Genomic DNA, 24,438 nt, shown 5'->3' on the forward strand with positions numbered 1-24,438 from the left:
ATATAAAAATATTACATTATATTCCTAAAAAAAAATCCACTAAAAAAAAGATAAAGATAATACTAAAATTTTTATAACACAATCTTTAAGTGGGTCAAATTTTACTATCAAAGGTGAGTATTTATTATTATTTCCATATCTACAACAGATTATTTAAACCTTCCTTATCAATACATTTGACAGTACCAATACCCTCAACTTTTGTGGCATTCTCTATTAATGACATTTTGGAGTCTGGCACAGGAAAAAAAAAAAAAAAAAGAAAGAAAAAAAAAGCTCACACATAAATATGCATTACACAGCTATTACAAATCAGAAATAATGCACTACGACCAGAACCATTCCCTCTTCCCTCTGGGGAAAGTGTGGAAAAAGTTCGTCAGCATAAGACCCTATGTACCAACATTGGTTCCACAGGGTGTAAATGAAATGTGTAAAGCTTTGACTGTGACGGAAAAACATCCAAAGGGATCCTAAATAAAAATGTTTACAGATATTCTTCATGCATGATATAATCATAAAGATATTGAACCTCCTCCAAATTTTGCTATATAACCAAACAAAACCAGAAGAAGGTTTACAAAGAATGAATTTATGCCACAACATACTTTTAAAGGAACTTTACTAAATGTTGCAGTCACATTGCAGAATATTGCAAACTCTGCAAAAACTCACAGGTCTGAAAATTAACATTATCTGAAGTCTCACTGATAGTCTACTAACACAGAATGCATATTGTGAAGTCAGAATACAGTAAGTATGCTTTACATCTCAAATAATACCCAGAAACCAACAAATTCAACAGTCTCAGAGGGGTGTCCTTCTGCTGCAAGGGTGGCTTTTTATTTAAAAACATTCCTTTTATGAAGCCCCTAAATCAGAGAGGATTACAAAGCTACTGTATCACTTGGATTAAGGCACTGTTTAATTTTTCAGACATTAGCCAAGTCACTACTCTTTTACAAGTTACTGTTTGTTCAAAAACTTTAAACCCATGGGAATTAACCACCTGGCAGCATTTTTTAATTAAATCAAGTTTGGGATCAGCACAGACATTAAATCACTGGCTCTTTCCTAGACAGGAATTACAGAGAGAAAACAATCTCAAAATACAAAATAATTGTGCTGCAGCTTGGTTGTAGTCCCAGCCTAATTTTTAGGTGCAGTTTTGTAACCAATTTACGCAAGGGAAGGTGCAGGCTGTCAATACAAGGGACGTGCTCTGCCCCTCCACACCTCCAGTCGCTCATTCCCAATTGTGCCAGCACTACTGTTTGTGCAGCTACACGGTGAGTCAGACCAGGGAAACAATCCATCTGAAAGTTAGCTGAGAAAATAAAAATAGATTAGTTTTCAGCCAGATAAATTTCCTGGTATGATTCACCCTGCGACCGTTACGAACACAAGTGCCAACACAACAGTGCAAGAAAAGGACATGACACTTCCCCCATTTCAGAAACAGCTTCCACTTAATACACATTCCAAGTAAACATGGAACTGCATCTATCAAGGGCAAGTTCACAGGATCCTAATTAAAATTCACTAGTTGCTGCTGTTTCTCAAGATAAGAATAAACTTGGTCAGAAAAGTTTCCAACGTATTAGTCAGCATCCATAACCTGGAATAATGATATGAAAGTGAGCATAGTGAACGCTAGTTTTAAAGTAAAGCAATCTATGCTGTACAAAACCACAGTGTTTTGTATCTATTTTCATCCACGTAAAAGTTAAACCACTGCTACAACTGCAGTTTCATTTGGTCAGAAGAGTGTAGGAGAGATGGCACCGTGTTCCTATGGAATCCTCTCCTGGGGATTGCTCTTTGGGAGTGTCCTCCATTCTCTCTGGAAGACATCTGGCAAAAACACCGAACCTTAAGAACTGGTAAGGGACTACTGGCTTGTTTGGGGGTTTTTTGCATCTAATTATAAACACTACACTTTGTACACTCCTAAGAGATTTCACCTCTTCCTCTGCAAAATGTCAGGAAAACAAAATCATCCATTGCTTCTCCTTCGTGCTAACTTCAACTACTGGTAGGCTCATTGCACTTTCTATACAAGCAGGAATACAGTAATGTGAAGCACTTGTTTCATGAAGACTACGAGACTTACATTCAAGAAGCCCCTGAGGTGAAGCAGCAATATTATTTCCATTTTAACTGAGGGAAACTGGCTCAGAAAAATTAAAATTCATGATACTGAGAACCAAATTTAAGATACCACTGGCTCAATTCCTCACATGATTTACCACCTTACGCATCTTTCTTCGTTAGATAGTTGTCCCTGAGTTTACCGCAGCCAAAAGCACAAAGGACTTGTATAAAGTAGCTACAAGATCCCTCTCCAGTTTCTCATGAGTGTGTTTCTCATTATCTCAGGCTAGTTAGTAGCTCTCTGTGAAAACTATTTTGGATCCAGTAACTTTCTTAGCATGACAATGTTGCTAACAGAAAACCAGTAGGAAGTGAATACATCTTTTACAGTTCAACTGTTCAAACGCAATTGAAGATTAAATAATTTGGAATTTCAAGGTAAAAATGTTGACAATAAATGAAATTGGGGACTTTCTAATTTCCCATAGTTAATATGCTATCACATTGTAATTAAGTACCCTTGTGAAGACAATCACATAACTTTTCAAAAGTGAACTTCTGAATCTGTCTTGAAAAGGGACAAGTAATTTTTTACCAGTGTGCTGACATGCAAAACAATGATTTCCTATTTTCCTGTTAGCCTTAAGAAAGCAATCTTACAATAAAGAACATTAATAAATTCAGAATTTATGGTAAACTGTAGACAATGATCTAATTACAAAGTAATGTAGCTAGACTCTGCCCTGATTTGCAAGAAGAGTAATCAACAGAGCACCTATGGCACAGCTAAAGATGGTACTGAAGAGGGGTGGAAAAAATGAGAGTAAAGATACATCTGCATTACAGATAAGGAGTACATATCTGAAGCAAATCTCCCGATTATCAACTATTACAAGTTTTGGCTTACACTGCGACTGTGCCTAACACATTCCCACTGCTACAAGGCATTCAGCCCATGAATAGGCATGACAATGAGTCCAAACCAAAGCACTGGAAACGTGCACAGTATGCATATCAAAATCTAAGCTCCACTCATCACATTCACAGAATCACAGCACACCTGAGGTGGGAAGGGACCTGTGGAGGTCATTTGGTCCAAGCACCTGCTCAGTCAGGTAGTCCCAGACCACATTCAGGCAGTTTTTGACTATGCTGTGCTATATAAGATACTAGTCGAAGTCCACTCCAGGAAATCATTCCCACACAAGTCAAGTAAGGTCAGAACAACAGTTTTGCTTGCACTTTGAGAAAAGATCAGTCAGTTATCATCATGTTTAAGTCCTGGGCACTGCCACCACCTTCTTTCCATATTTGCTGGGGAAGAAAACCTCTCATTTTGCCAATAGATTGCACAGATGTTCACAAAGGGTCAACAGCTCCTCTGGAAGAAGGAAAAGCAATCAAGATAGCACTTCATTGGTTACAAAACCTTCTTCCCTTGTCCTCCATCTTTCATTCATTCTTTCAATGATCACTAGCCCAATCTCCTCCCAAATCTGATTTTTCAGCATCTCATTTTGCAGTTTCAGCTGTTTCTTCTGTATTTGTGCCCTACACCTTTGACTTCTCCACCCAGCCCTAAAACACCCTCAGGACCTAATTTTGAGTCAGTTCTTGACCTTATTAACGTTTCTGACAATTACAGCCCACAGAGGCATAAGCTGATCAGCACAGCTGAGGTGAGCAGGATATGTGGATTGCCTCTGAAACAAAAGTAGGTTTGGCATGTACTTATTGGTCAGACTGGCAAATAGGTAGAGTGAGGGAAGATGACTTCTTAGAGACCAAAAACTCTAATATTGTGAGCAAGTTGTCATTACAATGTTAAAATATTTAATGTGAAAGTGACATAAACACAAGGAGATTTAAGTTCAATCAACAGATTACAGAATGCCAAAAGTATTATAAGAATTACTACTTAAGCTTTTTTTTAAAAAAAAAAAAAAAAAAAAAGTTTGTATTTGAGAAACAGTTCCTTCAACTCTTCCCAAACAGTATAATTTCATCACACAGCACAGCCAGGCCAGAAAGGCTGTGAGTAGGACAAGGACAATGAATTGTCAGCACCTTGCCTTCCAGTCCCTGCAACAGAACATTAACCTTGTCTCTTGGAAAGAACTGCCCTCATGGGTAACAAACTGGTAGGAATAAGAGTGACTGGAAAAACCACTCAGAACACAGACAATAAGGCAGCAATCACTACATAGGAACTAGAATAGACATACAAGAAAATTCAATTCCAATTTGCCTGAAACATTCCAAAGACCACTGCCTAGGTGTCTTCCTGTGTAACAAGCAATCTGCTGTTCTTAGCAATAGTAGAAGCACTTTTGCACCATAAATCTCAGAACATGTGAAAGGCCAAATGACGTCTTCCTTTTTTTCCCCCCCTATCCCAAAGACTAAAATGATAAGCACCAGAAGCAAGCCACTGGAAAAGTGGTAATAACAGGGATACCCTTGGGATATTGAGGCTCTCAACCCCCTTTCAAGAAAACAAATATCTGACAATCAACAGCATCAAAGTCAAATATGCTGATACTCCGGTGAATGTTATACTCTAATAAAATCCTATTAACACAGACATAACACCTTTTTCCCTCTAACGTATTACTGCATTTTCTATCCAACACAGTTGTGATGAGAATAAACATATTCAATTAAAGAACACACACAGAACACTGCTATCTACAACACAGTTCTAGACAAATGTCATTTTTATCAGATATCAATCAGAATCACAATTATACAAACATTTAGAATAGGGGAAAGGCCATATCACAATACAAATTGAAACAAAATCAGATATCAAGCATGTCTGTATTACCTATGCTAGCATTCAGCAAATACAATGAAGAGGAAAAAATATTGGGACTGTTGGAACTACTTTGTGCTTCTTGATTGTGTCTCAGGCTTCAGCTACTATAGCATAGTGCTTTTACGTGTAGAAACTTATATTAATCCAAGCTAAAGGGTTGATAAAGCAACACTCACAAATTTACAACCTAAAAAGTACCTGGAATAAATAGTTATTTATCCCACCCTCATCTTATATACATCAAGTTTCAGACTTTCATGTGGCTCTGACCTTCTGTCAGGGAGAAGTGAGGTTAAAAAGATTATGATTATTCCCAAAAAGAAGAACTTGGCACTCAAATGAAAAGTGAAAGGGTCAGGGAGGAGGGCATGGAGGGCCCCTTTCCTGTGCCAGTAGCTGCAGGAAAACAGCCTCTGCATACATACTCAGCTCCCTGTTCAGGGTGGATGTGGAAGCAAAGTACTGCAAGCAACATTACAGATCCATTTTTGAACTGAGTGAATGATGTAAAAATATCTATTTGAGAACATAAAAAAATATTGTAATTTAGATGTATAAACATTTATATAATAAAGCTTTTATTGTCATTTCTTCTCTGTTTTGGTCAGTTCCTCAAAGCCACCTTCTACATTCACTGACTCTTTAACTTCTATGTAATGCTTTAATGGAACTTCAACAACTTGTTTAGCTTCAAGTGGTTCATCAGTGATGATGACTTCACCTTAAACTACCATTTGCTAGAACAATTAGAAAATGGCTTAAATTTTTTCTACTTTCTGCAGCAGATGTTCAAGACGGTCTATTTAAATTTGTCTTTGTTAGAGGTGTGTTAAACTACTCAAATAACTCAGACAATCTGCAAACAAGATTTCTGACAGGTTGTGAATAACAGTCAATTAGTACCATAACTTCTAAGATTATTTTTTCAATCAAGGCATTCCTGCCCCCACCCTAAAAAAACATACCACAAGAATTCAAGCTCCAGCAAGTATTTCCAAAATTAACATCTTCTTGGGCTTGGTTCCACTGCAAAACCTAATGTCCATTATAACACAGATATAATACCACAAAATATTTTCCACATGTTTATTTCTTATCCCATTATCTCTGCATCTTGTCTTGAACTACAGAAATGAGAACAAACTGGCAGCTGTATTAATCTCATCATAATAAATCAAACAGATCTTACTCTGTAATCTCTATGAGGCTAGAAATGCTAATTCTACTTCAGGTGATTCTACTCTGGATACCAATAAGTTACGAAAAGCTATATATTTTCATAAATAAATAATATCTGAATGAAAAAGATATTAAAGTATTTCAAATGATACACTTATTGAAGGAGTTACAGGAAAGTTTCATAACATCTTTTTTTTTTAACCTCCATCTCATTATACCAAATGCCTTAAGTTATCACGGTTAAATTAGTGCAGCTTTATACTCCAGCTCCCTCTCTGTAAAACTCATCCACAAGTTTTGCTGTACTGTGCAAGCGTTGCAAGATAAGGAGAGGACAAGAGACACAATGATTAATGTCACCTCAGTATGCATTATCTATTTCACATAATCTGCATAAAAAAATATAATAATAAAGAATGTAAAGATGACCACAACAAACAGCATTATCTCATTTAACACACCTGAATGTAGAAGCCCAACAGACATCTGGTAAGTGAAGTACAGAAGTACAGACTTAGACAACATTTTGTTTTTAAGTAATGATTTAGCCATTTAGTTATGTAATCCACATTGGGTCTACTCTCCTCAAACAGAAAACCTTTACTCTTTCAACACAGACACACACATTATCTGACATGTTCAATTTAAAACTGTGTCAATTTTTCCTTAGTCCCAAATGATCTTTTAATAACACGGTAACATAGATGTTTAAAACTTTTCCCATGTTTAAACTAATTGAAATCTTGAGCACAGGTTGTATATAAAGAAATTAGGTTGCAATTAGGCATAGTTATTAACGATTGTTAAATCTAATCCTAATGGTTGTGACTATTATAGACCACAGACGAGGTCAACCCCACAACACGAGAAACTAGCTTTAAAGAAAAAGAAACAAACCACCTGAATTATATGCATAAAAACCTCTTTCATAATGATATGCTCCAATCAGACTAAGCAAGTTCATCCATTTGAAAAAACAGCTGTTTCCAAACTGATATATTCAGAATATATCCCCACTCAGCAAGACATTCAATTTGCGTTCAGTAAAATTAAAATTGACTAAATCTTACAATAATTTGAAAAGACGCTCAGCAAAACATTGTGCTTATAAGCAAAGCCAAAATGTAGAAGTAATTTCAGCAATTACTGCAGAGTCCTTACACTAACTGCATAAACATCGTGTTCTGCAAATCAGCAGCAAGGTTTGAATCAGTCTATTTCAGGTTCTCAGTTAAGACCATGTCCCTCTCACCTCTATGCATTAGAAGGAAAGAAAGTTGGTGCCATCTAAAAAGGACAATCACAAAAGTAGACAACACAACATTTTTCTATTCTGGCTACAGGAATGACTGGAGAACAGAGGGAAGAAAGGAAAATGATTATCCTCTCTGAAACAAAGCATACTCAACCATTACATTGCAAGACTATCTTCCCAGCAGCACAGGAACATAAGGCTATGAGATGCTTGGTTCTAAGGACTTGATCTGAGGCAGCAAGTTACCTACAATTGTAAGATCATGTGCACAAAATGCATTCTCACTGCACTCTTGACTGAGTAGCAGCTACTAAGCACCACATCCAAAAACCATTCATGTCATACATTTGGATCTTGCTCAGACAAGTTCTGATGTCCCGCAGGGTAAGTCTGCACTAGTACTTTAGCTCAGATAAGGAGAGCACTCTAGCAACAAATCTTCCTATCACTCTGGCTAATGCACTTTTGTTTGCTGAACGAAGCAGTCCTGGAGTGCACAAATCTGGTTTCTTTCAGATGAAAGCGAACTACGAGATGTGCTCTGGAGCTCTACCACTGCTTTAATGGGGCACAGAAACAGACAGAAACCAGACCAAACCCACTTCGCTTGCAAATGCTGTGAGTGCAGGTAGGTACCAGGTCCTCATCACTAAGTACTGCAGTCTCTGCATCTGCTCTCACTGGACCGCATCACTTGCTGAGGCAGGTCCAGCCCCTGCGCCTCAGGATCTCCTTTCACATACTGCATGGGCTCTGACCTCTGCTGAGGTTAACTGAGCTTCTCAGACTTTGCTTTCTCCTGGCTTTCAATCCATACACAATCTGAAATTCTCATTTCCAGCTTGTCACTTCTGCCAGTATAAGCATTCAGGTACAACCTTCAGCTTAACTTCTCTCAGTATCATCTACTCTCACCACACTGAAACACCTGCTTGTAAAGACTATTCAAATCCAAGTATGATCATCTTTAATTAAATAAACTTAATTCTGGTATTTCTTACTTTGAGTGCTGAGTGATTTTAAAATAGGAATATTGTAATAGCTTGGTCACTTAAACATACACTGCACAACAGCACGTTGAAGCCAGAAATGTGGAATCATACTGACTCTGTGCTCAAGAGCAGATATAAAGACTTGCAAACATACATACAGGCATATCAGCCCTCTATTCCTAACAGGGATACAGTGGGAAGGATAATTAAGCAAATATTTTCTCAGTGCATTTCACAGCCATTAAGAATCACAATACGCTGCACTAACAAAACAGACCCTCTACTCCTCAGCATCTTTCTATCTCAATCTCAGCATGGAGAGAGATCCTCAGCTCAACTATCAGTCCTCCCCTCTCATTCCAATAATCAGTTCCTTTACCTCCCTTCTGTAACAGCCTCTGATTAGCTGGCTCTTTGGAACTCTGCTTCATCCCAGTTCTATCATCACCCTCATACTTCTTGACTAGGTTCTGAATTGCAGCAAAAGATTGCTCTGCTTTTTTTCCTGTACCACAAACTTCCCTGACTGTTGAAGGGAACCATTTTTAAAAGCCCTAGGCTATATTCACAGAACCAAGCAATTTGGCATAATAAAACCAGATCAGTCAATTGAAGCACTTGGTGCCCAGGCCCCAGCTTTTACAGTGTATAGAGTTTATGAGTTCTATTTCAAGTTAAATTCAGTCTGGTGCCTCAGAAGGAATGTTGTACCATCCACATAGCTTACAACTGTTCAAAGTACCAGCTGTAAGCTGTTGGGTTTGTATGGTCATTCCCCAGCTGGAGGCTGAAATCCACGCAGTACGTACACAGAGAGGAGATTCCATGTTTGATTTCCTCCAGGAGGAACCTAGCATGTACATATCAAACTGCTCTACGTAGCTCAAACTGCTCAGTAGCTGTCAAGTGGGAACGATTAGAAAACCCACTTTAAAAACTGTAATTGCATTAAAGCTTGAAGAAGCAGTGCTGCTTTACCCAGTCCCATGATGCTTCTTGGTACAGAGAGAGAATATTCAGCTGGTCAGGTGTCTACTGAGCACAGGGAAATCCCAACTTTCACAACAGAGACTAAGTTTAGCTTAACTTTTCCTTGGCAATATTTAGCTTAGCAACTCTGACTCCAAAGCAAAGCCTGGGTAGAATCTGTAATTACATGAAATGTATAAGTCCTGAAGCGAATGGTTACAAATTTTTGACATCATAAAACTGCACTTCACTCTGTTTTCAGAAAAAAAAAAAAAAAATTGAATCCATCAGCAGAACAAGTCAGACACAGAAAAATAAGGAAATAGGAGCAAATTAAAAAAACAAACAAACAAAAAAAAACCACCTAGAGCAAGAAGGAAAAAAACAACCATACATTTGCTGCAAGTTCATTAAAATGAGGAAAAATGAATGTCATAAAATGTTTTTAATTTGAAAACAAAACAATAAAACTAACAAAATGTAAAATTCAGTAGGCTTTTCTCTAATTGATAGCAGCATGAGAAGGAGAACCTTTGTTTTACACTTCAAATTTTCAAATGCTCAGTATGACACTTAATTTCACTATATAAAACCACAGTCCTTTCTGGGACCCTGTTTAATACATATCAGAGTTGCTATTGGGCTTGAATGAAAAAGATCGATCAATCCAATCATATCCTAATAGGCTTGAAATTACAAGAAATAAACAGAAAATGAAATGAGATATCCAAATAGAGCAAGCAAGAAGATGGGAAGGAAGAATTCAAAATTTTAAAATAATTCTAGCCTTGCAAAATTTGGTTTGTTAAATACATAAGTATAATACTACAAAACAGGAAGCAGGCCTCAAGCTTCATGCCATTTAGCTAATTTTCATCTTCAATACCCATAATGAAATACTGCAATACAATTATGCAGGAGTAATTACAGGATAATAAACTTTTTTTCCACAATTCTCTTGGCTTCTTTAACATTTAATGTCAATCTGCAATAAGAAAGCTAATAATGATCTTTGTCTTTGCACACTGCTAATGAAACAAAGCATTTCTATGTAAATTAAAGAGCCATTTTATTCATACTATTCACATCTAAATACTTCTGGGATAGAACCGGTATGCATTCCTCTTTAATACAGATCTCCTTCTCTCTGCAAGAGAGATGATCTTCTTTTGGAAATAATCACATGCACAACAACAACCCCAAGCAAAGCACCACAAAGCACAGATTTCGTTCTAAGTTCATTACTTGATACGAATGCCAGGTGTTTCCAGAGGTTTCCCATTCAAAGCCCAACATACGGCAACCATCCCAAAATTCCAGATCGCGCAGTGACAGATCATAAAATGACATCTCAAGAATTTACAGGAATTGAGTGTAAGAAAAAATACTGCTTTAGACTGGCTTATAATTAGGAACATATTCTTTAATCATATGGCTTCCAGGTCTGCAGAGCAATTAGGTATACATTCAGCTTTACACAAGTAATAGATTGATTTTATGGGGAGTACTTGAGTAAGTAATATCAGCTGAGCCACATTTTGGCATCCATTGAGTTTTACGCAAAGTACTGCATCCACAACTGTTTCTACACAACCTCCAACTGCGCACCTCTATTCCCACTTACAGCTGCCACCACTGCATATTTAGTCTGATACAGGAATGACAGGAGCTGCAGCAGCAAGGTTAAGTGGAAATTACCGAGACCAGCTACCTCCTTACTGTCACAGTTACCCACATAAACAGGGGCAATTCTGAGGGTTAAGTATTAACAAGACCCAGGTCTTAATGGCCGTTAATTCCATATGGTCAGATTAGCTTGCTGCAGACCAGAAGATAAATCAAGAACGCTCACAGTATAACTGTACAATGCCACTGCACACACACAGCTACAAGTCAGAACTTTGCATTAATAGGTAGAACTTACCCCTCTTCTGAACCCAGCCTTCCTTCACAATGGTAACATCGCTCATGATGGCTCCACTCTGAACCCCCAACTCAAAAGAGTATTTCTTTGAGTTATCAGCTTGTCTGTATGGCTTCTCTTCTGCTGCTCTTGGGAGTTTCTATTGATGAGTCACCCTGGAAGGAAATATTAGAGAAAGAATTTAAGTCTTTTTGTTTTTCTCATTTGACAGTCAACAAAACACTCTTTGTTGATGTCTTCCTCTGACTGAGCTCATATTAAAAAGTCTGCCTTTCTTCTTTTAATTAAGAATATAACAGAGTCAGATTTCTAGTTTTACAGGACATTTTTCATGAACACCTTTTCATGAACACCCATCTAGCAGAAGCCAAGTGTGTTACATTTTAAGTTATGTGGCATTATTATAAAACGCACACAATAAAATTTCTTGTACTACTGCAGAATGCTGTTAAATGAAAGTCAGTACTTCTGCACAGGTCCAACTTTGAAGTCACACTATCTTTAACCATTCCCCTACTTGTGAGAATCCATGTAATGGGTAAGTGATTCTATTATGAAGACACCGATCATATCAAAAGAGAAATGGAATGAAAGATTCTGCAAAAGCACTTAAAAGAAAAGACTTATGATGATAACCATATCCATTAAGGCTTAACTGTCAAAATCTGTATTAAGCCACTCGCCATCCATTCAATTATTTTTTTAAAAGCTTGAATTAAAAATAAATAAATAAATAGTAAAGGCTACAGAAATACAATGAAAGTAGAAACAGCATTATAACTATATGATACCTAGTACAAATCCCTTAAGTTTTTAAAAACCAGCTTTGCCTACAAGTAAATGAATAGAAAAACAACTTTCTAGGAACACAAACTAACCCAGAAAAGCTGCTGTTCAGTTTATTAAAGGCAGTGCGCATTCTCTGAGGGCTCTCACACAGTCAGTGCCAGGAGTGCTCTCTCCCTCTAAAGCCTGACTTACAGAGGCAGAAGGGAGGCTCGTCCTGCAACAGGACATGCTGCTCCCAAAAGGCACAGCCCCCCTTCCAAACACCTCACACTGAGACTACCAGCTAAGTGCAAAGAAGAGATAACAGCACTGTAACCAAACAGGAAGAGAAGTCAGAGGGAAGGAGAGGTTTCCTTTTGCCAGCAGACTGCCTCTCCCTCCATCCTTTGAAGTAAACAGCAACACCCACATAATATCAATCCAGAAAAGGGTCAGATGCCAAGGAGAGGGATTTCTGTGATGGTGGAGGAACACCTTTCTCTAGCTGTACACACAGGAACACATCTTTGCACGCTGCTGGCATGGAACAAGAACAGAACGACCAGTTTAATACTACAAAACGCAGCGCAGCCACATTCGTTCAGTTTATTGACCAACACACGTAAATGCATGACAGAAACAAACAACTGTTGTCCCAGAAGCAGCTGTGCAAGGAATGACTGGAGAACAGATAGGGAAATAAGCTGTCCTAATGCAGCCAAGTACAGAGTAAAAACTGACCATTAAACGTACGCAGTTTACTTCTTATTTATCATTTGAAACCTGTATTTGCAGCGCTCGGCAGCCAGATGGAAGGCTGCTTCTGTACGGATACTGTGCTGTGCACAATAAACCTTGGTATGAATACTTTTTTCAAGCGATAACAACACAGTACAGCACAGTTCAGAAATACTGAGGTATCCATTTCACAGTTTTGCTTTCGTTTATGTTCTTCTAAACATGCTGAAATCCAGCTGCTTAAAATTAAAAACCGCAGCGCTGAATCCATGAGTAGCACAAAGTTTAAACAGCACAGAAGGCAGCACCTCAGAGCCACCTTCCCAGCACTGGCAGATGTAGCACCCAGCCCAATGCAGGCAATGAGCAGCCCTGTGCACCAACACCACATGCTGTGTGCAAAGGGACACCATTGGATACCTCCACTGACATGACTGCTCCCTGCTTTAGGACTTTTATAGATTTAGGATTTCTTAAGATTTGAAAGGAAAAGCTACATACAAAGTTTTGGAAGGACAGGAGACAGCTTCATTACTGCTAATTTGTCTCTTTAGCTCTAACTGTTTACACTTTGTATTATGAATGTCAGCATGGCAGAAAAAACACAACCTGACTTTCCACAGCTTTTCACCTCACTATTCTGAGCCTTTTTTTTCTGGGTCACACACTATCAGAGCTTTTGTTTGTGCACTTCAGCACAGTGATAAGCAAGTCCGCCAGCTGTGCCTCAGCACAGATCTGAATGAGCGAGGCACGGGATTGACACAGGTCCCAGCTCTGCCGTTCTGACAGCAACACAGCGTCAGCTCCTCCACAAACACACACACCTTCACAAAACCTGGACTGAGTGTCAAAAAACAGCGACATACAAACAAACAGCTGCAATGCAATGCACATGTAGGCATGCGTAGTGGTTGACAACCCTGCCTATGGTAGAGAGGTTGAAACTAGATGACCTCTGAGGTCCTTTTCAACCCAGGCCATTCTACGATTCTATGATAAGCACATTCACATCCCAGTATCCAACTTCAGTACGGCTTTCCTAGAAGACATTCCATGCATTCTTTAAGACATGAGGTGGCACTTTTTTCAACTATAAGAACAAAATAAGTAAAGTATTTAGCTTGGGGTGGCATGCACTGCCATTTGTTTTACCCTTCCAGCCACTTCAACGCACTTCCCAACGTCAGCGTGCTCTTATGCAAAGTGCAATCATTTATTTTTATTGGTAGAGACCAAGCTGTAAGGAATGAACTTCTACACTAAGTAGCCATGATCTTGTCTGTCCACAAACGGATCATAAAGTCCACAATTTCAGCAGAGACCCAGTTTTAATGAATTAATCTATGCTTAAAGTTCCCTACTTACCAGCAATCATGATTAAGCTAGTATTATTTAATCAAAGTCTGAACTGTGACTGATTTTTATGTCAGCCAGTGCCCCAATAACCACAAATGCACACTTGCAGGATTGCATTCTACTATTCCCATGAACTGCTATATTGAATTTCAAAGAAAAGAAAACAAAATACAAAAATTGGATAAACACAAAAAACTGAATTATCTCCAGTTTAGCTTCACGGTATTACCAGGAACAACTTCAGTAAAATTATCAACAGTTGTACGTGGACATAATGGTTGTAAAGATTGCTCCCTTAATTGGTAATTGAAAGTCAATCCGAATTACATAGGAAGTTGTAGAAGATAAATTGAAGCATTAAAAGACTAATGAAAATAAAGGTTATGCATTCACACTGCACTTTCAAGAAACCATTTATAAGCATCTTTAGCAATACCCCTTATTAAATTCCCTTTAGATTTTCTAAAAGCTCTATTCTCTTACTCAGAAAGTCATCCAGCAAAGATTTAGAAGAACAGATTCTTAAAAACTACCTACTACAATGACAAAAAGTAACCTGGATGAAAAATAAACATACAGACATCTCGCTGAAGATGTACTGGTGCATTTCTATAGACATAAAGCAGTTCCTACAACATATGGAACAAGAACTCTCATATGAAAACAGCATTCCATCTATAGTTCAACTATTTCAAGAAAGGCTACAGAAATGTTAATGCTGCACAGCCTGCATAGAACTTCAATACTTGTTAGCCACCAAATCTGCTCTCCTGATGAAGAGCTGTTATAAATTCTACAGTTTCCCCTGTTGCTACAGGATGAACCCACAGACATGGGGGAAAAATGTTTAAGAGCTGAACCTGAAGGTTTTTTGCACTCCAGCCGCTTCTACAGGGAAAAACTTAACTTGTGTAAAATTCATGTTCTAGCAACTGAAGAACAGGTTGAATTGTTGAGTGGGGTTTTTTTTCAACTTTATCAAACAAAACTCTTAGAAGATGCAATTCCAAGAACATTTTATCTTGCAGATTGTATCAGTCACTTCTACATTAAAAAAAAACCTTACTGTCTGCATGTTTTATGGTGCAGATATGACAATTTACTCAGTCATGACCAGTTATGCACAAAAAGTGCATCATTCTTAGCATCTGGTAAAAAATGATGAGGATTTTTCCTATCTTCACTGGAAAGCTATTAAGCCACTTTTACCTCGTTACAGAAACCAATTCAGCACACTTCTAAAGAGCTACTGCTTCACTTTAAGTTTCTAGCTTTTAGGGCTGCAAGGACATCTTCAACAAAAGTCAAGCAGACACTTCTACACGCGGCAGATCCAACTGAGACCCATGGTTTTCCCAAGCATGGTGAAAAAACAACACCTTTTCATCCCAGGCAGAAAGGAGCAAGAACAGCGATTCAGGTCTACGCTTAACAACTACTATGTGCAAGTGAGTAATCATTGAGACTCGTAAGAGCAGACAACACTCCCTTGGAATCTGGGCATCCTCCCATTTCCCCAGTGACAAGAGACAGCTGAGTACAGAAGACAGTGCCCATAAATTCACTGCAAATTGTATGATTCAGGTCTCTGTTGTAAGAACTTTCATAAACACAAGCTTCTACTTTCAACAATTTTGGAGCTGAGAATAAACAGATACTCTCACATTTACCAACTTAAGCTACCACAGGGAACACCAACAGAATCAGCTTCACCTCTCCCAGTGACTATCCCTAATCTGCCTGTACCACTCGCACCCCTCTCATAACATACAAGGGAACTACTATTTTCCCTTTTTACATGTAACCATTTGTTAAACACAGTGCTTGGTGGGAGGGGAAATCAAAAAGTGAATCTTTCTGATTCACTCTGCCTGACTCACTGAGATTCCTTGCTCTTCAGTGTAAGCAGAGCCAAATCTCATTTCTCAGAAAGGTACACTGGAAAATTATGTGCTTTGCACAGACAAAACATAACAAAAAAAGGCAGATCAGTCATCCTCTAGTCCAGTGACTGTCATCACCCCCCATGTTTGTTTCTCTGCTTTGGGGGCATTTTTTTTTCTACCAGCAGATCACATTCTTAAGAGGCTTTCTCAGAACTCGGTTTGAATGCTCCGACACAACCAAACAGACTGCAGTAGTTTCCAATACTCACTGCAATCACAGAGCAAGAAATTAAAAGGATCTAAACTAAAAACAGAACTCTCTTTAGGATTTGATGTTGAGATCCAAGTTTCATTAGTATGAAAAATGCATGCATATCCTCTTCCCCTACCCAAGTTGTTATCTAATAATCTGGTCAAACAATTAGAAGATATATTGCATAGCATCAAAAATCACACAGAAGATTGTGCTGCAGAACAGAGATTACTACAAAAACTTCTAAATTAAATTAACCTGTAATACTACTGGAAGAATCACATCCGATTCAGTGATTTCTCTAAAAGATACCAAGTATTTCTACAGGCTTCTATGAACTACACATCCCAGAATTTTGGTTACACTTCAAAAGCAGTACAGTCACATTATGACCCTCTTTTCTCTCAGGAGAACTGAATGATTTGAATTCTGCCACTGCTTAGGCTGAGAAAAAGGAACCTGTGGGTAGACACTACTTACTATTTGTTCAACTTATTAGAACTAACATATAAACAAACAAAACAAAACAAACACAACACCAAACAAAACAATAACTGGTTTCCATTTAAAGCAAAAACAAAACCAAACAGTATAAAAGCGAATGCATTCTAAATTTACAAAATCTTAACTGCATGCACAATTAAGAAATTTAGCATGCCTTTAAATAATTTCAAAGTATAAATGATAGTACTTAACGAATTTTAAAACAAATCTTTAAAAAATCTCTAATATATCTCTATGATTGACATTCAAACCATTTTTAAATACAACTTGTACTAAAAGTCTCAGTGCTGTTAAGAATATTGGCATCAACAATTTATTCCTGACACACATACTTCGTAAGCCTTGACTTGGAATTAGGAGAAGGATGACATACAAATGGCAATTTTTACACTTTGTGGTAAGAAAAAAGAACGGAAAAGACAAATGGGTCTTCCTCAAGCACACTTACATGTTTGTTTTGTTTTTAATTGAAAATATTCTCTGTGTTTTCACTTCCAAAAAGCTGCACGTAATTCATAAATGCTTGGATAAGCTTGGTTAAGAGATTACAGGCACAGTGAAGCATTAATGCACAAGTTATGTGTTTTATTTAGATTTTGTAACCGAGTAATTTTATCTGCACAGAAACTACAATTCTGCATTCCTTCTCATGTTATAATGACAAAATAAGTTATTTTAAGGGACAAAGGTATAATTAAAGTAAGGTGAACAAACCCACCCCTGTCTTTGTTTATCAAGGTATAAAGGAAGTTTCTAAAAGTAACTAAATTGTTTCTCTAGAATCCCACGTGAAACATTAACAACCCATTGTTTTGCCCTGCTTTTATTGACAAGAACACTTTAAATCCTTTTCTCCCCTCCAGCCACAGAAAACAATAACTGAAAATGACAGAAGGTGAGTGAGAAAATGTACAAGAAAGGTATGAGAACACGGGTCTGAAATCCAACCAAAGAAAATATTTAAAGCAGAAAACATGAAGGGAGGGCTAAAGCTAAGCGTCAAGGGAAAAGTTTGTCAGACAAGGAGGTGGGGAGAGTTTGAAACTTCAACTGAGGATGAGTTAGGTGCCATAGCTGACCATCACATTCCAATCAACACTTCAGTATAAATGTAATAAGCTGCACTCGCTGAGGATTAACACAGGAATACTACTTCTTGCCTTTTTAAGTCAAAGTTCCTTCACCCTTTAAAAAAATAGCCGAGTAACGATTCTAGCAACCAAGCAACACCAAAGTCAAGTTCCATATTATGAAAACAAACTAAAATTAGATTTCTGTTCATAATACTCCAAAACAGGTTACTGACTTTTCAAAAGCTCACAGAATTCAATAATTCCTGATCTTTCTGAGGTATTTTAAAAGGTATCTTTAAGAGATACAAAATAGCTTTATTGAACTCCCAGGTTTAAACATAAGTAAGACAGTGCGTTTCCTGGAGTCCAACATCCCAGCACGTGCACAGCTCCCAGCACACTGCTGAAGCCACCACCACTGAAGATAACAAAAGCCAGAAATATGTGAAGGCAACAAGGAAAGGAAAGCACTGAAATAAAAATATGCTCTCCAACTATTAATATTCAAGATGGAAAAAGTTCAGAGATATATCTAGCAAGAAACATCTTATTTTTTTTCAAACTCTTGAAATAAGATTTATTTATAATGTGGATATTGTACAAATTGAATACTGAATTAGTTTGCATAAATAGAGCTGAACTTTGTGATTCTTTCCCATAGATCCATCAAAGCTGCTGAACTTATTAACTGTTTAATTCCGCCCCTGATCAGAACATAACCATACTCCAACTTCCAACCTAAGACTTTGGGATCTGCTTGCTTGTCTTCAAACAGCACTATTCTCCCCAGCTTGAGCTCTGAATTTCCCAAGTACAGAAGGAATTCCCTACAACCTTAAATGAAGAATATGTTTTTCACAAGCATATTGCTGCTTGAGCACACATAGGAATAGATGCTATCTTTATCAGATGAAGGTCATCTCTTGAGATATATGAAGAGACCGATTAAGAGAAACTCACATGTTCAACTTTAACTCTCTGCCCCTATATATACCAATACATATAGGAAAAGGTACAACAACTTCAAGAAAAATAGATTAGGCAACTTGCAGCGATCACCTATCTCAAGAAGCATGCTGAACACTCAGGGAAAAACAAAAACTGATTTTGTTTGTAGAAATTGTTTTCTAGACAGCTGAGATTCAGATGAGAAATTCTGCACTTTGGAGTGTTAAGCCAGCTCTATGAAAGGTTTTTGACTGCTGGGCACTGCCATTCCACAGCTACAAAAATCCAGAGGCAAGACCTTCACTATTCTCAGCAAAGCTGAATCAGGCTGTTCATCCCTGCCTCTGCTGCAAGATGCATTCAAATTCCCTTACCACACATTAAACACAGCAAGGTCTGACAAAGAGTGCTGTCATTCAGACATACACAGGAGACACTGAGGTCCTAGCTGCATTCTTAAAGGAACTGGAAAATAACCACTGCTCTTTAGTCAAGATATCTCAGAAAAATTCACAAGTGACAGCTTGTTCTTAACACCATTTTCAATCAATAGGACTCGCCCCTAAACACCTGCATAAACATAAGCAGGAGAATTGGCCAAGATGAACTGAAGATGTACAAAGTTATTTAATGTAACTAATACGAAAAATCTAAGAAACATTTTAAGTGATCAAAAGTAATAGTCTTCATATGCACAGGATAAAAATGCTTACTCTCCCTGACAATAACGTTTTATGATGAAAAGGACCAGTTCCAAATCCATCACATGCCCCAACACTACTCTACTTCTGTTGCTGCACCTCAAGCTGATCTAGAGCTACAGGACAAGAACAAAATGCCAAACAATATAATGCTGCACTCTCCAATTTTAGTTTTGTTTGCAATTTTTCTCTCCACAGACAGCCCTGAATCTTCATCATACAACCAATCCAGGACAAAACGCAAACCAAAATTTTAAGGATGATTTTACACTGTACAAAACACTAAAATGTGAACTTTCTCATTCAGTCTTTTATCATTTACCTCTTTGTTTTATTCATTCCTCTGGTTCAGAGAAATTCAGACTTTTTAGATGCTTTGAACCAGTTCTTCCATTCACCGTGTAATTTTTCCTATGGAAATAGTCTTTTCTCCACCAAGCCCACCTGTTGCACAGAGACCAACTGGTGCCACCGCTCTACCAAGAACAGCCTGTGGCACCAGGCATACTCACACAACACACTGAGCACTACTGGCAACCCCACGCCCACCATGATGCTCTCACTGGGTATGTCCCCACAGAGCGACAACCAGAGGCGGTACAGATTAACCTAATATTCCAAAGTAATTTTAATGAGCGCTTAAATCGGGTATCTTCTCTTCTAAAAACAGTACTTGAACCAATAAGAGGTTGGTAAACTTCACATAAGTACTGTCAAATAAAACTCACAAATGCACACCTTTAACTACGCCACTCTTTTTGAGTCTTCACTGTTCCTGCCAAAGGGAGCAGCACACATGTTGAATGGAACGTTCATTTTCTTAGAGGGGCTTCAGGCACATGACACCAGCTCACATGGGACAACCAACACCCCACGGGACACGCAGGTACAGCCTGGCACATTGCTGCTGAAGCAGCTCCATTTACACACTGAGCACATTGAGATGGAAGTTCGGCACAACAAAGTATTTGCTCAGCTTACTTCAGTGTTCACCCATTCCCCGGTGTGGAGTACAGTCAGGAGCAAGACAAAGCCAGAGGTGCAAGGGGACATCAGGGCCATACCACACAGCTGGAGTAAAGGCAGGCTGCCACACGCAGGCTCACCTCTCTGCCTCACCAACAGCACTATGTGAAGTGACAATCAAGTGCTCCAAATAGAAACTGCATTTTTTACACCAATAATGGCACAGAAATTTTGAATGTGTTTTGACACAAATCATTGTAGTAATGGTGCCATACCACTGAAAACAACTGAGTATTTCAAACTTACTTTTCAGCTCTTTAGCTTTATTAATAAATTTCTGGGATAAAGAAATGACTATTTGATATACTCTTGTAGTAGGGAAAATGCACACAAAGTATGAGAATCCAGTGGCAGGCATTCCAAAACCACCTGCAGGCCCCAAGTTCACGTAGAAACCTCAGGCACACACTGTGCCAAAGTGGAGCTCCAGCCTCTGGTAACACTTCACACACAGAAGGCAGAGCTCCACTGGTTTGGGGTTAGGCTAAAGAGAAAACTTCACCACTATTCTTTCCCCAAGCATTCATTCCAGCGTCAAAATGCCAACACTGTTTTCTAATACAAGTTACTGTACCATCAGCCTTGACACTACACAAGCTGTAGCTCATGCATCTCTCAGATTTCTCAGTGGCATCCCGTGGAACATCAGTATTTTATTTAACAACGTATCGTCTTCCTTCAAACTACAAACAAATGAGGGAGCGAGGCACTGAAACATCAGTTCCTACAAAGCTGATGGTCTGTGTGTGCAATGATAGAGGAGGGCACTGCCCAAGTGGGACAGTCCTATCATGAGCACCCCATGCTCACACACCCACCCCACCAGTGCCACTGGAGAAATGGGAGCTGCTAGGTATGGGGCAAAGCTTTCTAGGAAACAGAGTTTTCCCCCTCTCTGCAGTTTACCTCAGATCTCCTTTGAACTTGACTTAGTGGCCAACTAAAATATAAACACATGGGCTATAATTAGCAATCCAATCCAATTAAAGATATTGGGGTCAACCCAAAGACGACTCCTATGGAAAAAAAAAAAAAAAAGTCCAATGAACAGGCTGCCCTTCAGTAGCACACCCGCTTCAAAACGTCAGGTAAGCTTTCCTCCCTATCTCATTCTATCCATACTGCTATGCAGCAGCCTGCCAGAGCACACAGACACCTGAGGCTCAGCCAGCTCATCTGGGTGCCTCCTGCCCTGGGAAATAAGGGCTTCTGTATGCAAAACAAGGGGACACGTGTCTGCCCGTTTACAAAGTTTTGGTGAGCAGCAAGCAGGCAGCTGCAGCAGAAGGGCCGGCTGCAAGTTCTTTCCGAGCTGAGAGCTGGCGATGCAGGTACCTGGCGCATCCCAGCCCTGAGCATAACACTCCTTCGGCAGGAGCTCAGTGAGTCAGGCCTGAGGCACATCGTCATAACAACAAAGATGGGATCGTGTCGCTGTATCCAAGCAGCGGTCAACCAATAATTACAGAATAAAACCAGAATTAAGGTCAAGAGGGATGCAGTCGGTCACTACTCCCTTTCAGCTGCGCAGCAACGAGAGTTCGGGGCTCTCACACCACCCCGCTACCCATTCCAGAGCGAGGGTGCTGTCGGGGCCGCCCCACGCTGCCCCCCACCCCGACGAGGGCCGGGAGCCGCCCGCCGCCCGCCCGGGCCCAGCTCCGCGCCCCGCGCACTCAGCCCCGCGCGCGGCCGGTTAGCGCGGTCCGGCCGCGCATCAGCTGCTGCCCGCGCGCCGCAGCCTCCCTCCATGATGGCCGTGCAGGAGGCGGAGGCCGGTTTGTTTACTTGCAGCCGGAGCCGCCGCCGCGGCCACGCGCGTACCCCCTCCCACGCCGCCGCTCCCGGCGCAGCCGCTCGCGGCTCCCGGCGGACGCGGCCCGCGCTCACCCGCGGGGACGGAGAGCGGCGACGGGGAAAAGAGGGGGGCGGGGGGCGCGCTCCCGGCGCGGGCGAGGAGGGGCGGCCGCGTGGGAACGGCCGCGGCCACGCGCAGGCGGCGCCCCCGGGCGCGCGCCGTGCCCTACCCCGACTCCCCCCACCCCCCTCCGCCCCCCGTTACATAACCGCCCCCCGCCCCCACCCCGCCCCGCGCCGCCCGACGGGCGACCCCCGCCCGCCGCCGCCCCTCTTCCCCCGCGCTGCCCGGCGGCCCCGGCCGCACCCCGCGCCCCCTCCCCGCCCGCCGCCTCCTCCCCGCCCGCCGCCGCCGCCCGGCCCCTCCCGCCCGTACCTGCAGAGGCGGCGACGCCGCGGGCGCTGCTGCGGAGCCGGAGGGCGGCGGCGGCTCCGGGGGAAGGGGGGTGGGGAGGGCGCCGCTGCCTCCTCCCCGTCGCCGTCCCCGACCCCCGCCGGGCGCGGCGCTCCCTGCGGCCCGGTGTCCCCCGGGGGCGGGAGGAGGCGGCTCCGGCCGCGGGCGCGGCGGCTACATGGAGCGGCGGCCGCTAGGCTGGGAGGCGCCCTGGCGGGCAGCGCGGCCGCGGCATCGGGGCGGGGGTCAGGAGGGCGGCGGCGGCGGCTCTCCCCGGCGCACTCACCCCGGAGCCGCCCGGGCCCCGCTCTCGGCTCCTCCCGCCGCCTCCGCCGGGCTCGTTATTGACTTTCAGGAAAACTCCCGACGTCACCGGCTCCCCCCGAGTGTCTCCCCCTCCGCGGCGGCGGCGGCGGCGGCATCCCCAGCTCTCGCGAGAAGCGCGTCGGGGACGGGGGGGGGCCGCCAGACAGCGAGGGGGGAGCCAGACAGAGGGGGGCGGCTGAGGTGAGGGTGGGGGAGGCGCCGGGTCCGCGGCCGGCGGCAGGGAGGGAGGAGGAGGGATGCGGAGGGCCGGGCCGGCGGCGGGGCTCGAGGGGAGCCGAGCTGGAGCGCGGAGCCCTCCGACGCGGACTCGCGACGACGCCCGGCCCCGCGCTGCCGTAGCGGGATGCGGGACCCCTCACGAGCCGCAGGGCGGGCGCTCCGGGAACGGCACGCGACCCGCGGGCTCGGAGCGAGCCCGACGCCGAGGGATGCTGCCCGGCGCCGGGGCTCCGCGATACCCGTTGCTGCGGCGAGCGGTGGGGAGAGCGCGGCGTGGATGCGGCTGCGGGGTGCTGAGCGCGGCACCGCGCTGCTGCAGTTCCGTCCGGGCGCGGGGCTGCCCCGGCTGCTCCCGGCATCACCGCTGAGTGGGAGCGCGTGTGCCTGCACGCACCTGGGCTCGGTGCGCAGCAGCGCGCGTTCTGTCAGTCTGCGCTTGAAGTGATACGCTCACGTTAATGTTCTGCGCAATGGCATCTCGCAGCTGACCCTGACTTGTGTCCGAACCTGTACGTGCAGAGGGAGCGGTCTGTAGAGTACAGCTGTCTGCCCCGTTACGTGTGCGGGGTTCCTAAAAATCGATACGAAAGCATTGAAAAAAATAAATTCTCCCCCTTTCCCTCCTCTCCCTTCCCCCCCAAAAAAAGAAAAACAACAACAACAACAAAAACATATATATATATATATATATTAGGTTATGTATATATATAAAAGATAAAACAACCCAGACTATTTCCTTAGGATGTATGTACCCCATATTTGTTTCTCGAGAGTCCCTCCCACATCCTTCCTTTCTCTGTGACCATTTCAAACATCAGACCTTCTTTCCCTTCTCGCTGCGGGGCTGCAGTGGGAGCCTCCCAAGGGCCCGAGCGGCGCTCAGGGCACAGGGCTGCACAGCTGTCCCGGGCGGTGAGGCCGCTCCCCCGCACCGCGAATCCCGTTCATCAGCCTGCCCTCAGAGCCCTGAAGTTTGCTCGCCCTCCAGTTAAAACAGGCTGCAGCCTAAACTCTCAATTCTGAAGAAAAGCAAAAATTTTTACGTACTTGGTTAATATAGCTATTTGGGGGGGTGGAGGGGGGTTATTAAAAGTACACTGCTAAAAGTGCATTGCCGAGTATTATTTCCTTCCCCTGATTTTACAGCTCAGTCT

General features: G+C 41.9%; 1 protein-coding gene across 3 annotated transcripts in view; it reads right to left on the bottom strand.

Moving 5' to 3' along the window:
• The window catches only part of AKT3 (AKT serine/threonine kinase 3), a 146,992-nt gene extending 123,838 nt beyond the window's left edge, over nt 1–23,154 (bottom strand). The window contains exons 1-2 of one of the 3 annotated variants that reach the window (XM_048937587.1): nt 23,025–23,154; nt 11,232–11,386 (exon numbers count right to left, since the gene is read on the bottom strand). In XM_048937587.1, the coding sequence (XP_048793544.1) occupies nt 11,232–11,277 (46 nt within the window). In that variant the 5' untranslated portion in view covers nt 11,278–11,386; nt 23,025–23,154. Of the gene's footprint in view, nt 1–11,231; nt 11,387–21,393; nt 21,504–22,720; nt 22,832–23,024 lie in introns of those variants that run through there. The other 2 variants (XM_048937588.1, XM_048937589.1) reach the window with 2 other exon arrangements.
• Nucleotides 23,155–24,438: the final 1,284 nt, after the last annotated feature.

Source organism: Lagopus muta, chromosome 2 (genome assembly GCF_023343835.1).
Source record: "Lagopus muta isolate bLagMut1 chromosome 2, bLagMut1 primary, whole genome shotgun sequence".
Taxonomy (NCBI): Eukaryota; Metazoa; Chordata; class Aves; order Galliformes; family Phasianidae; genus Lagopus; species Lagopus muta.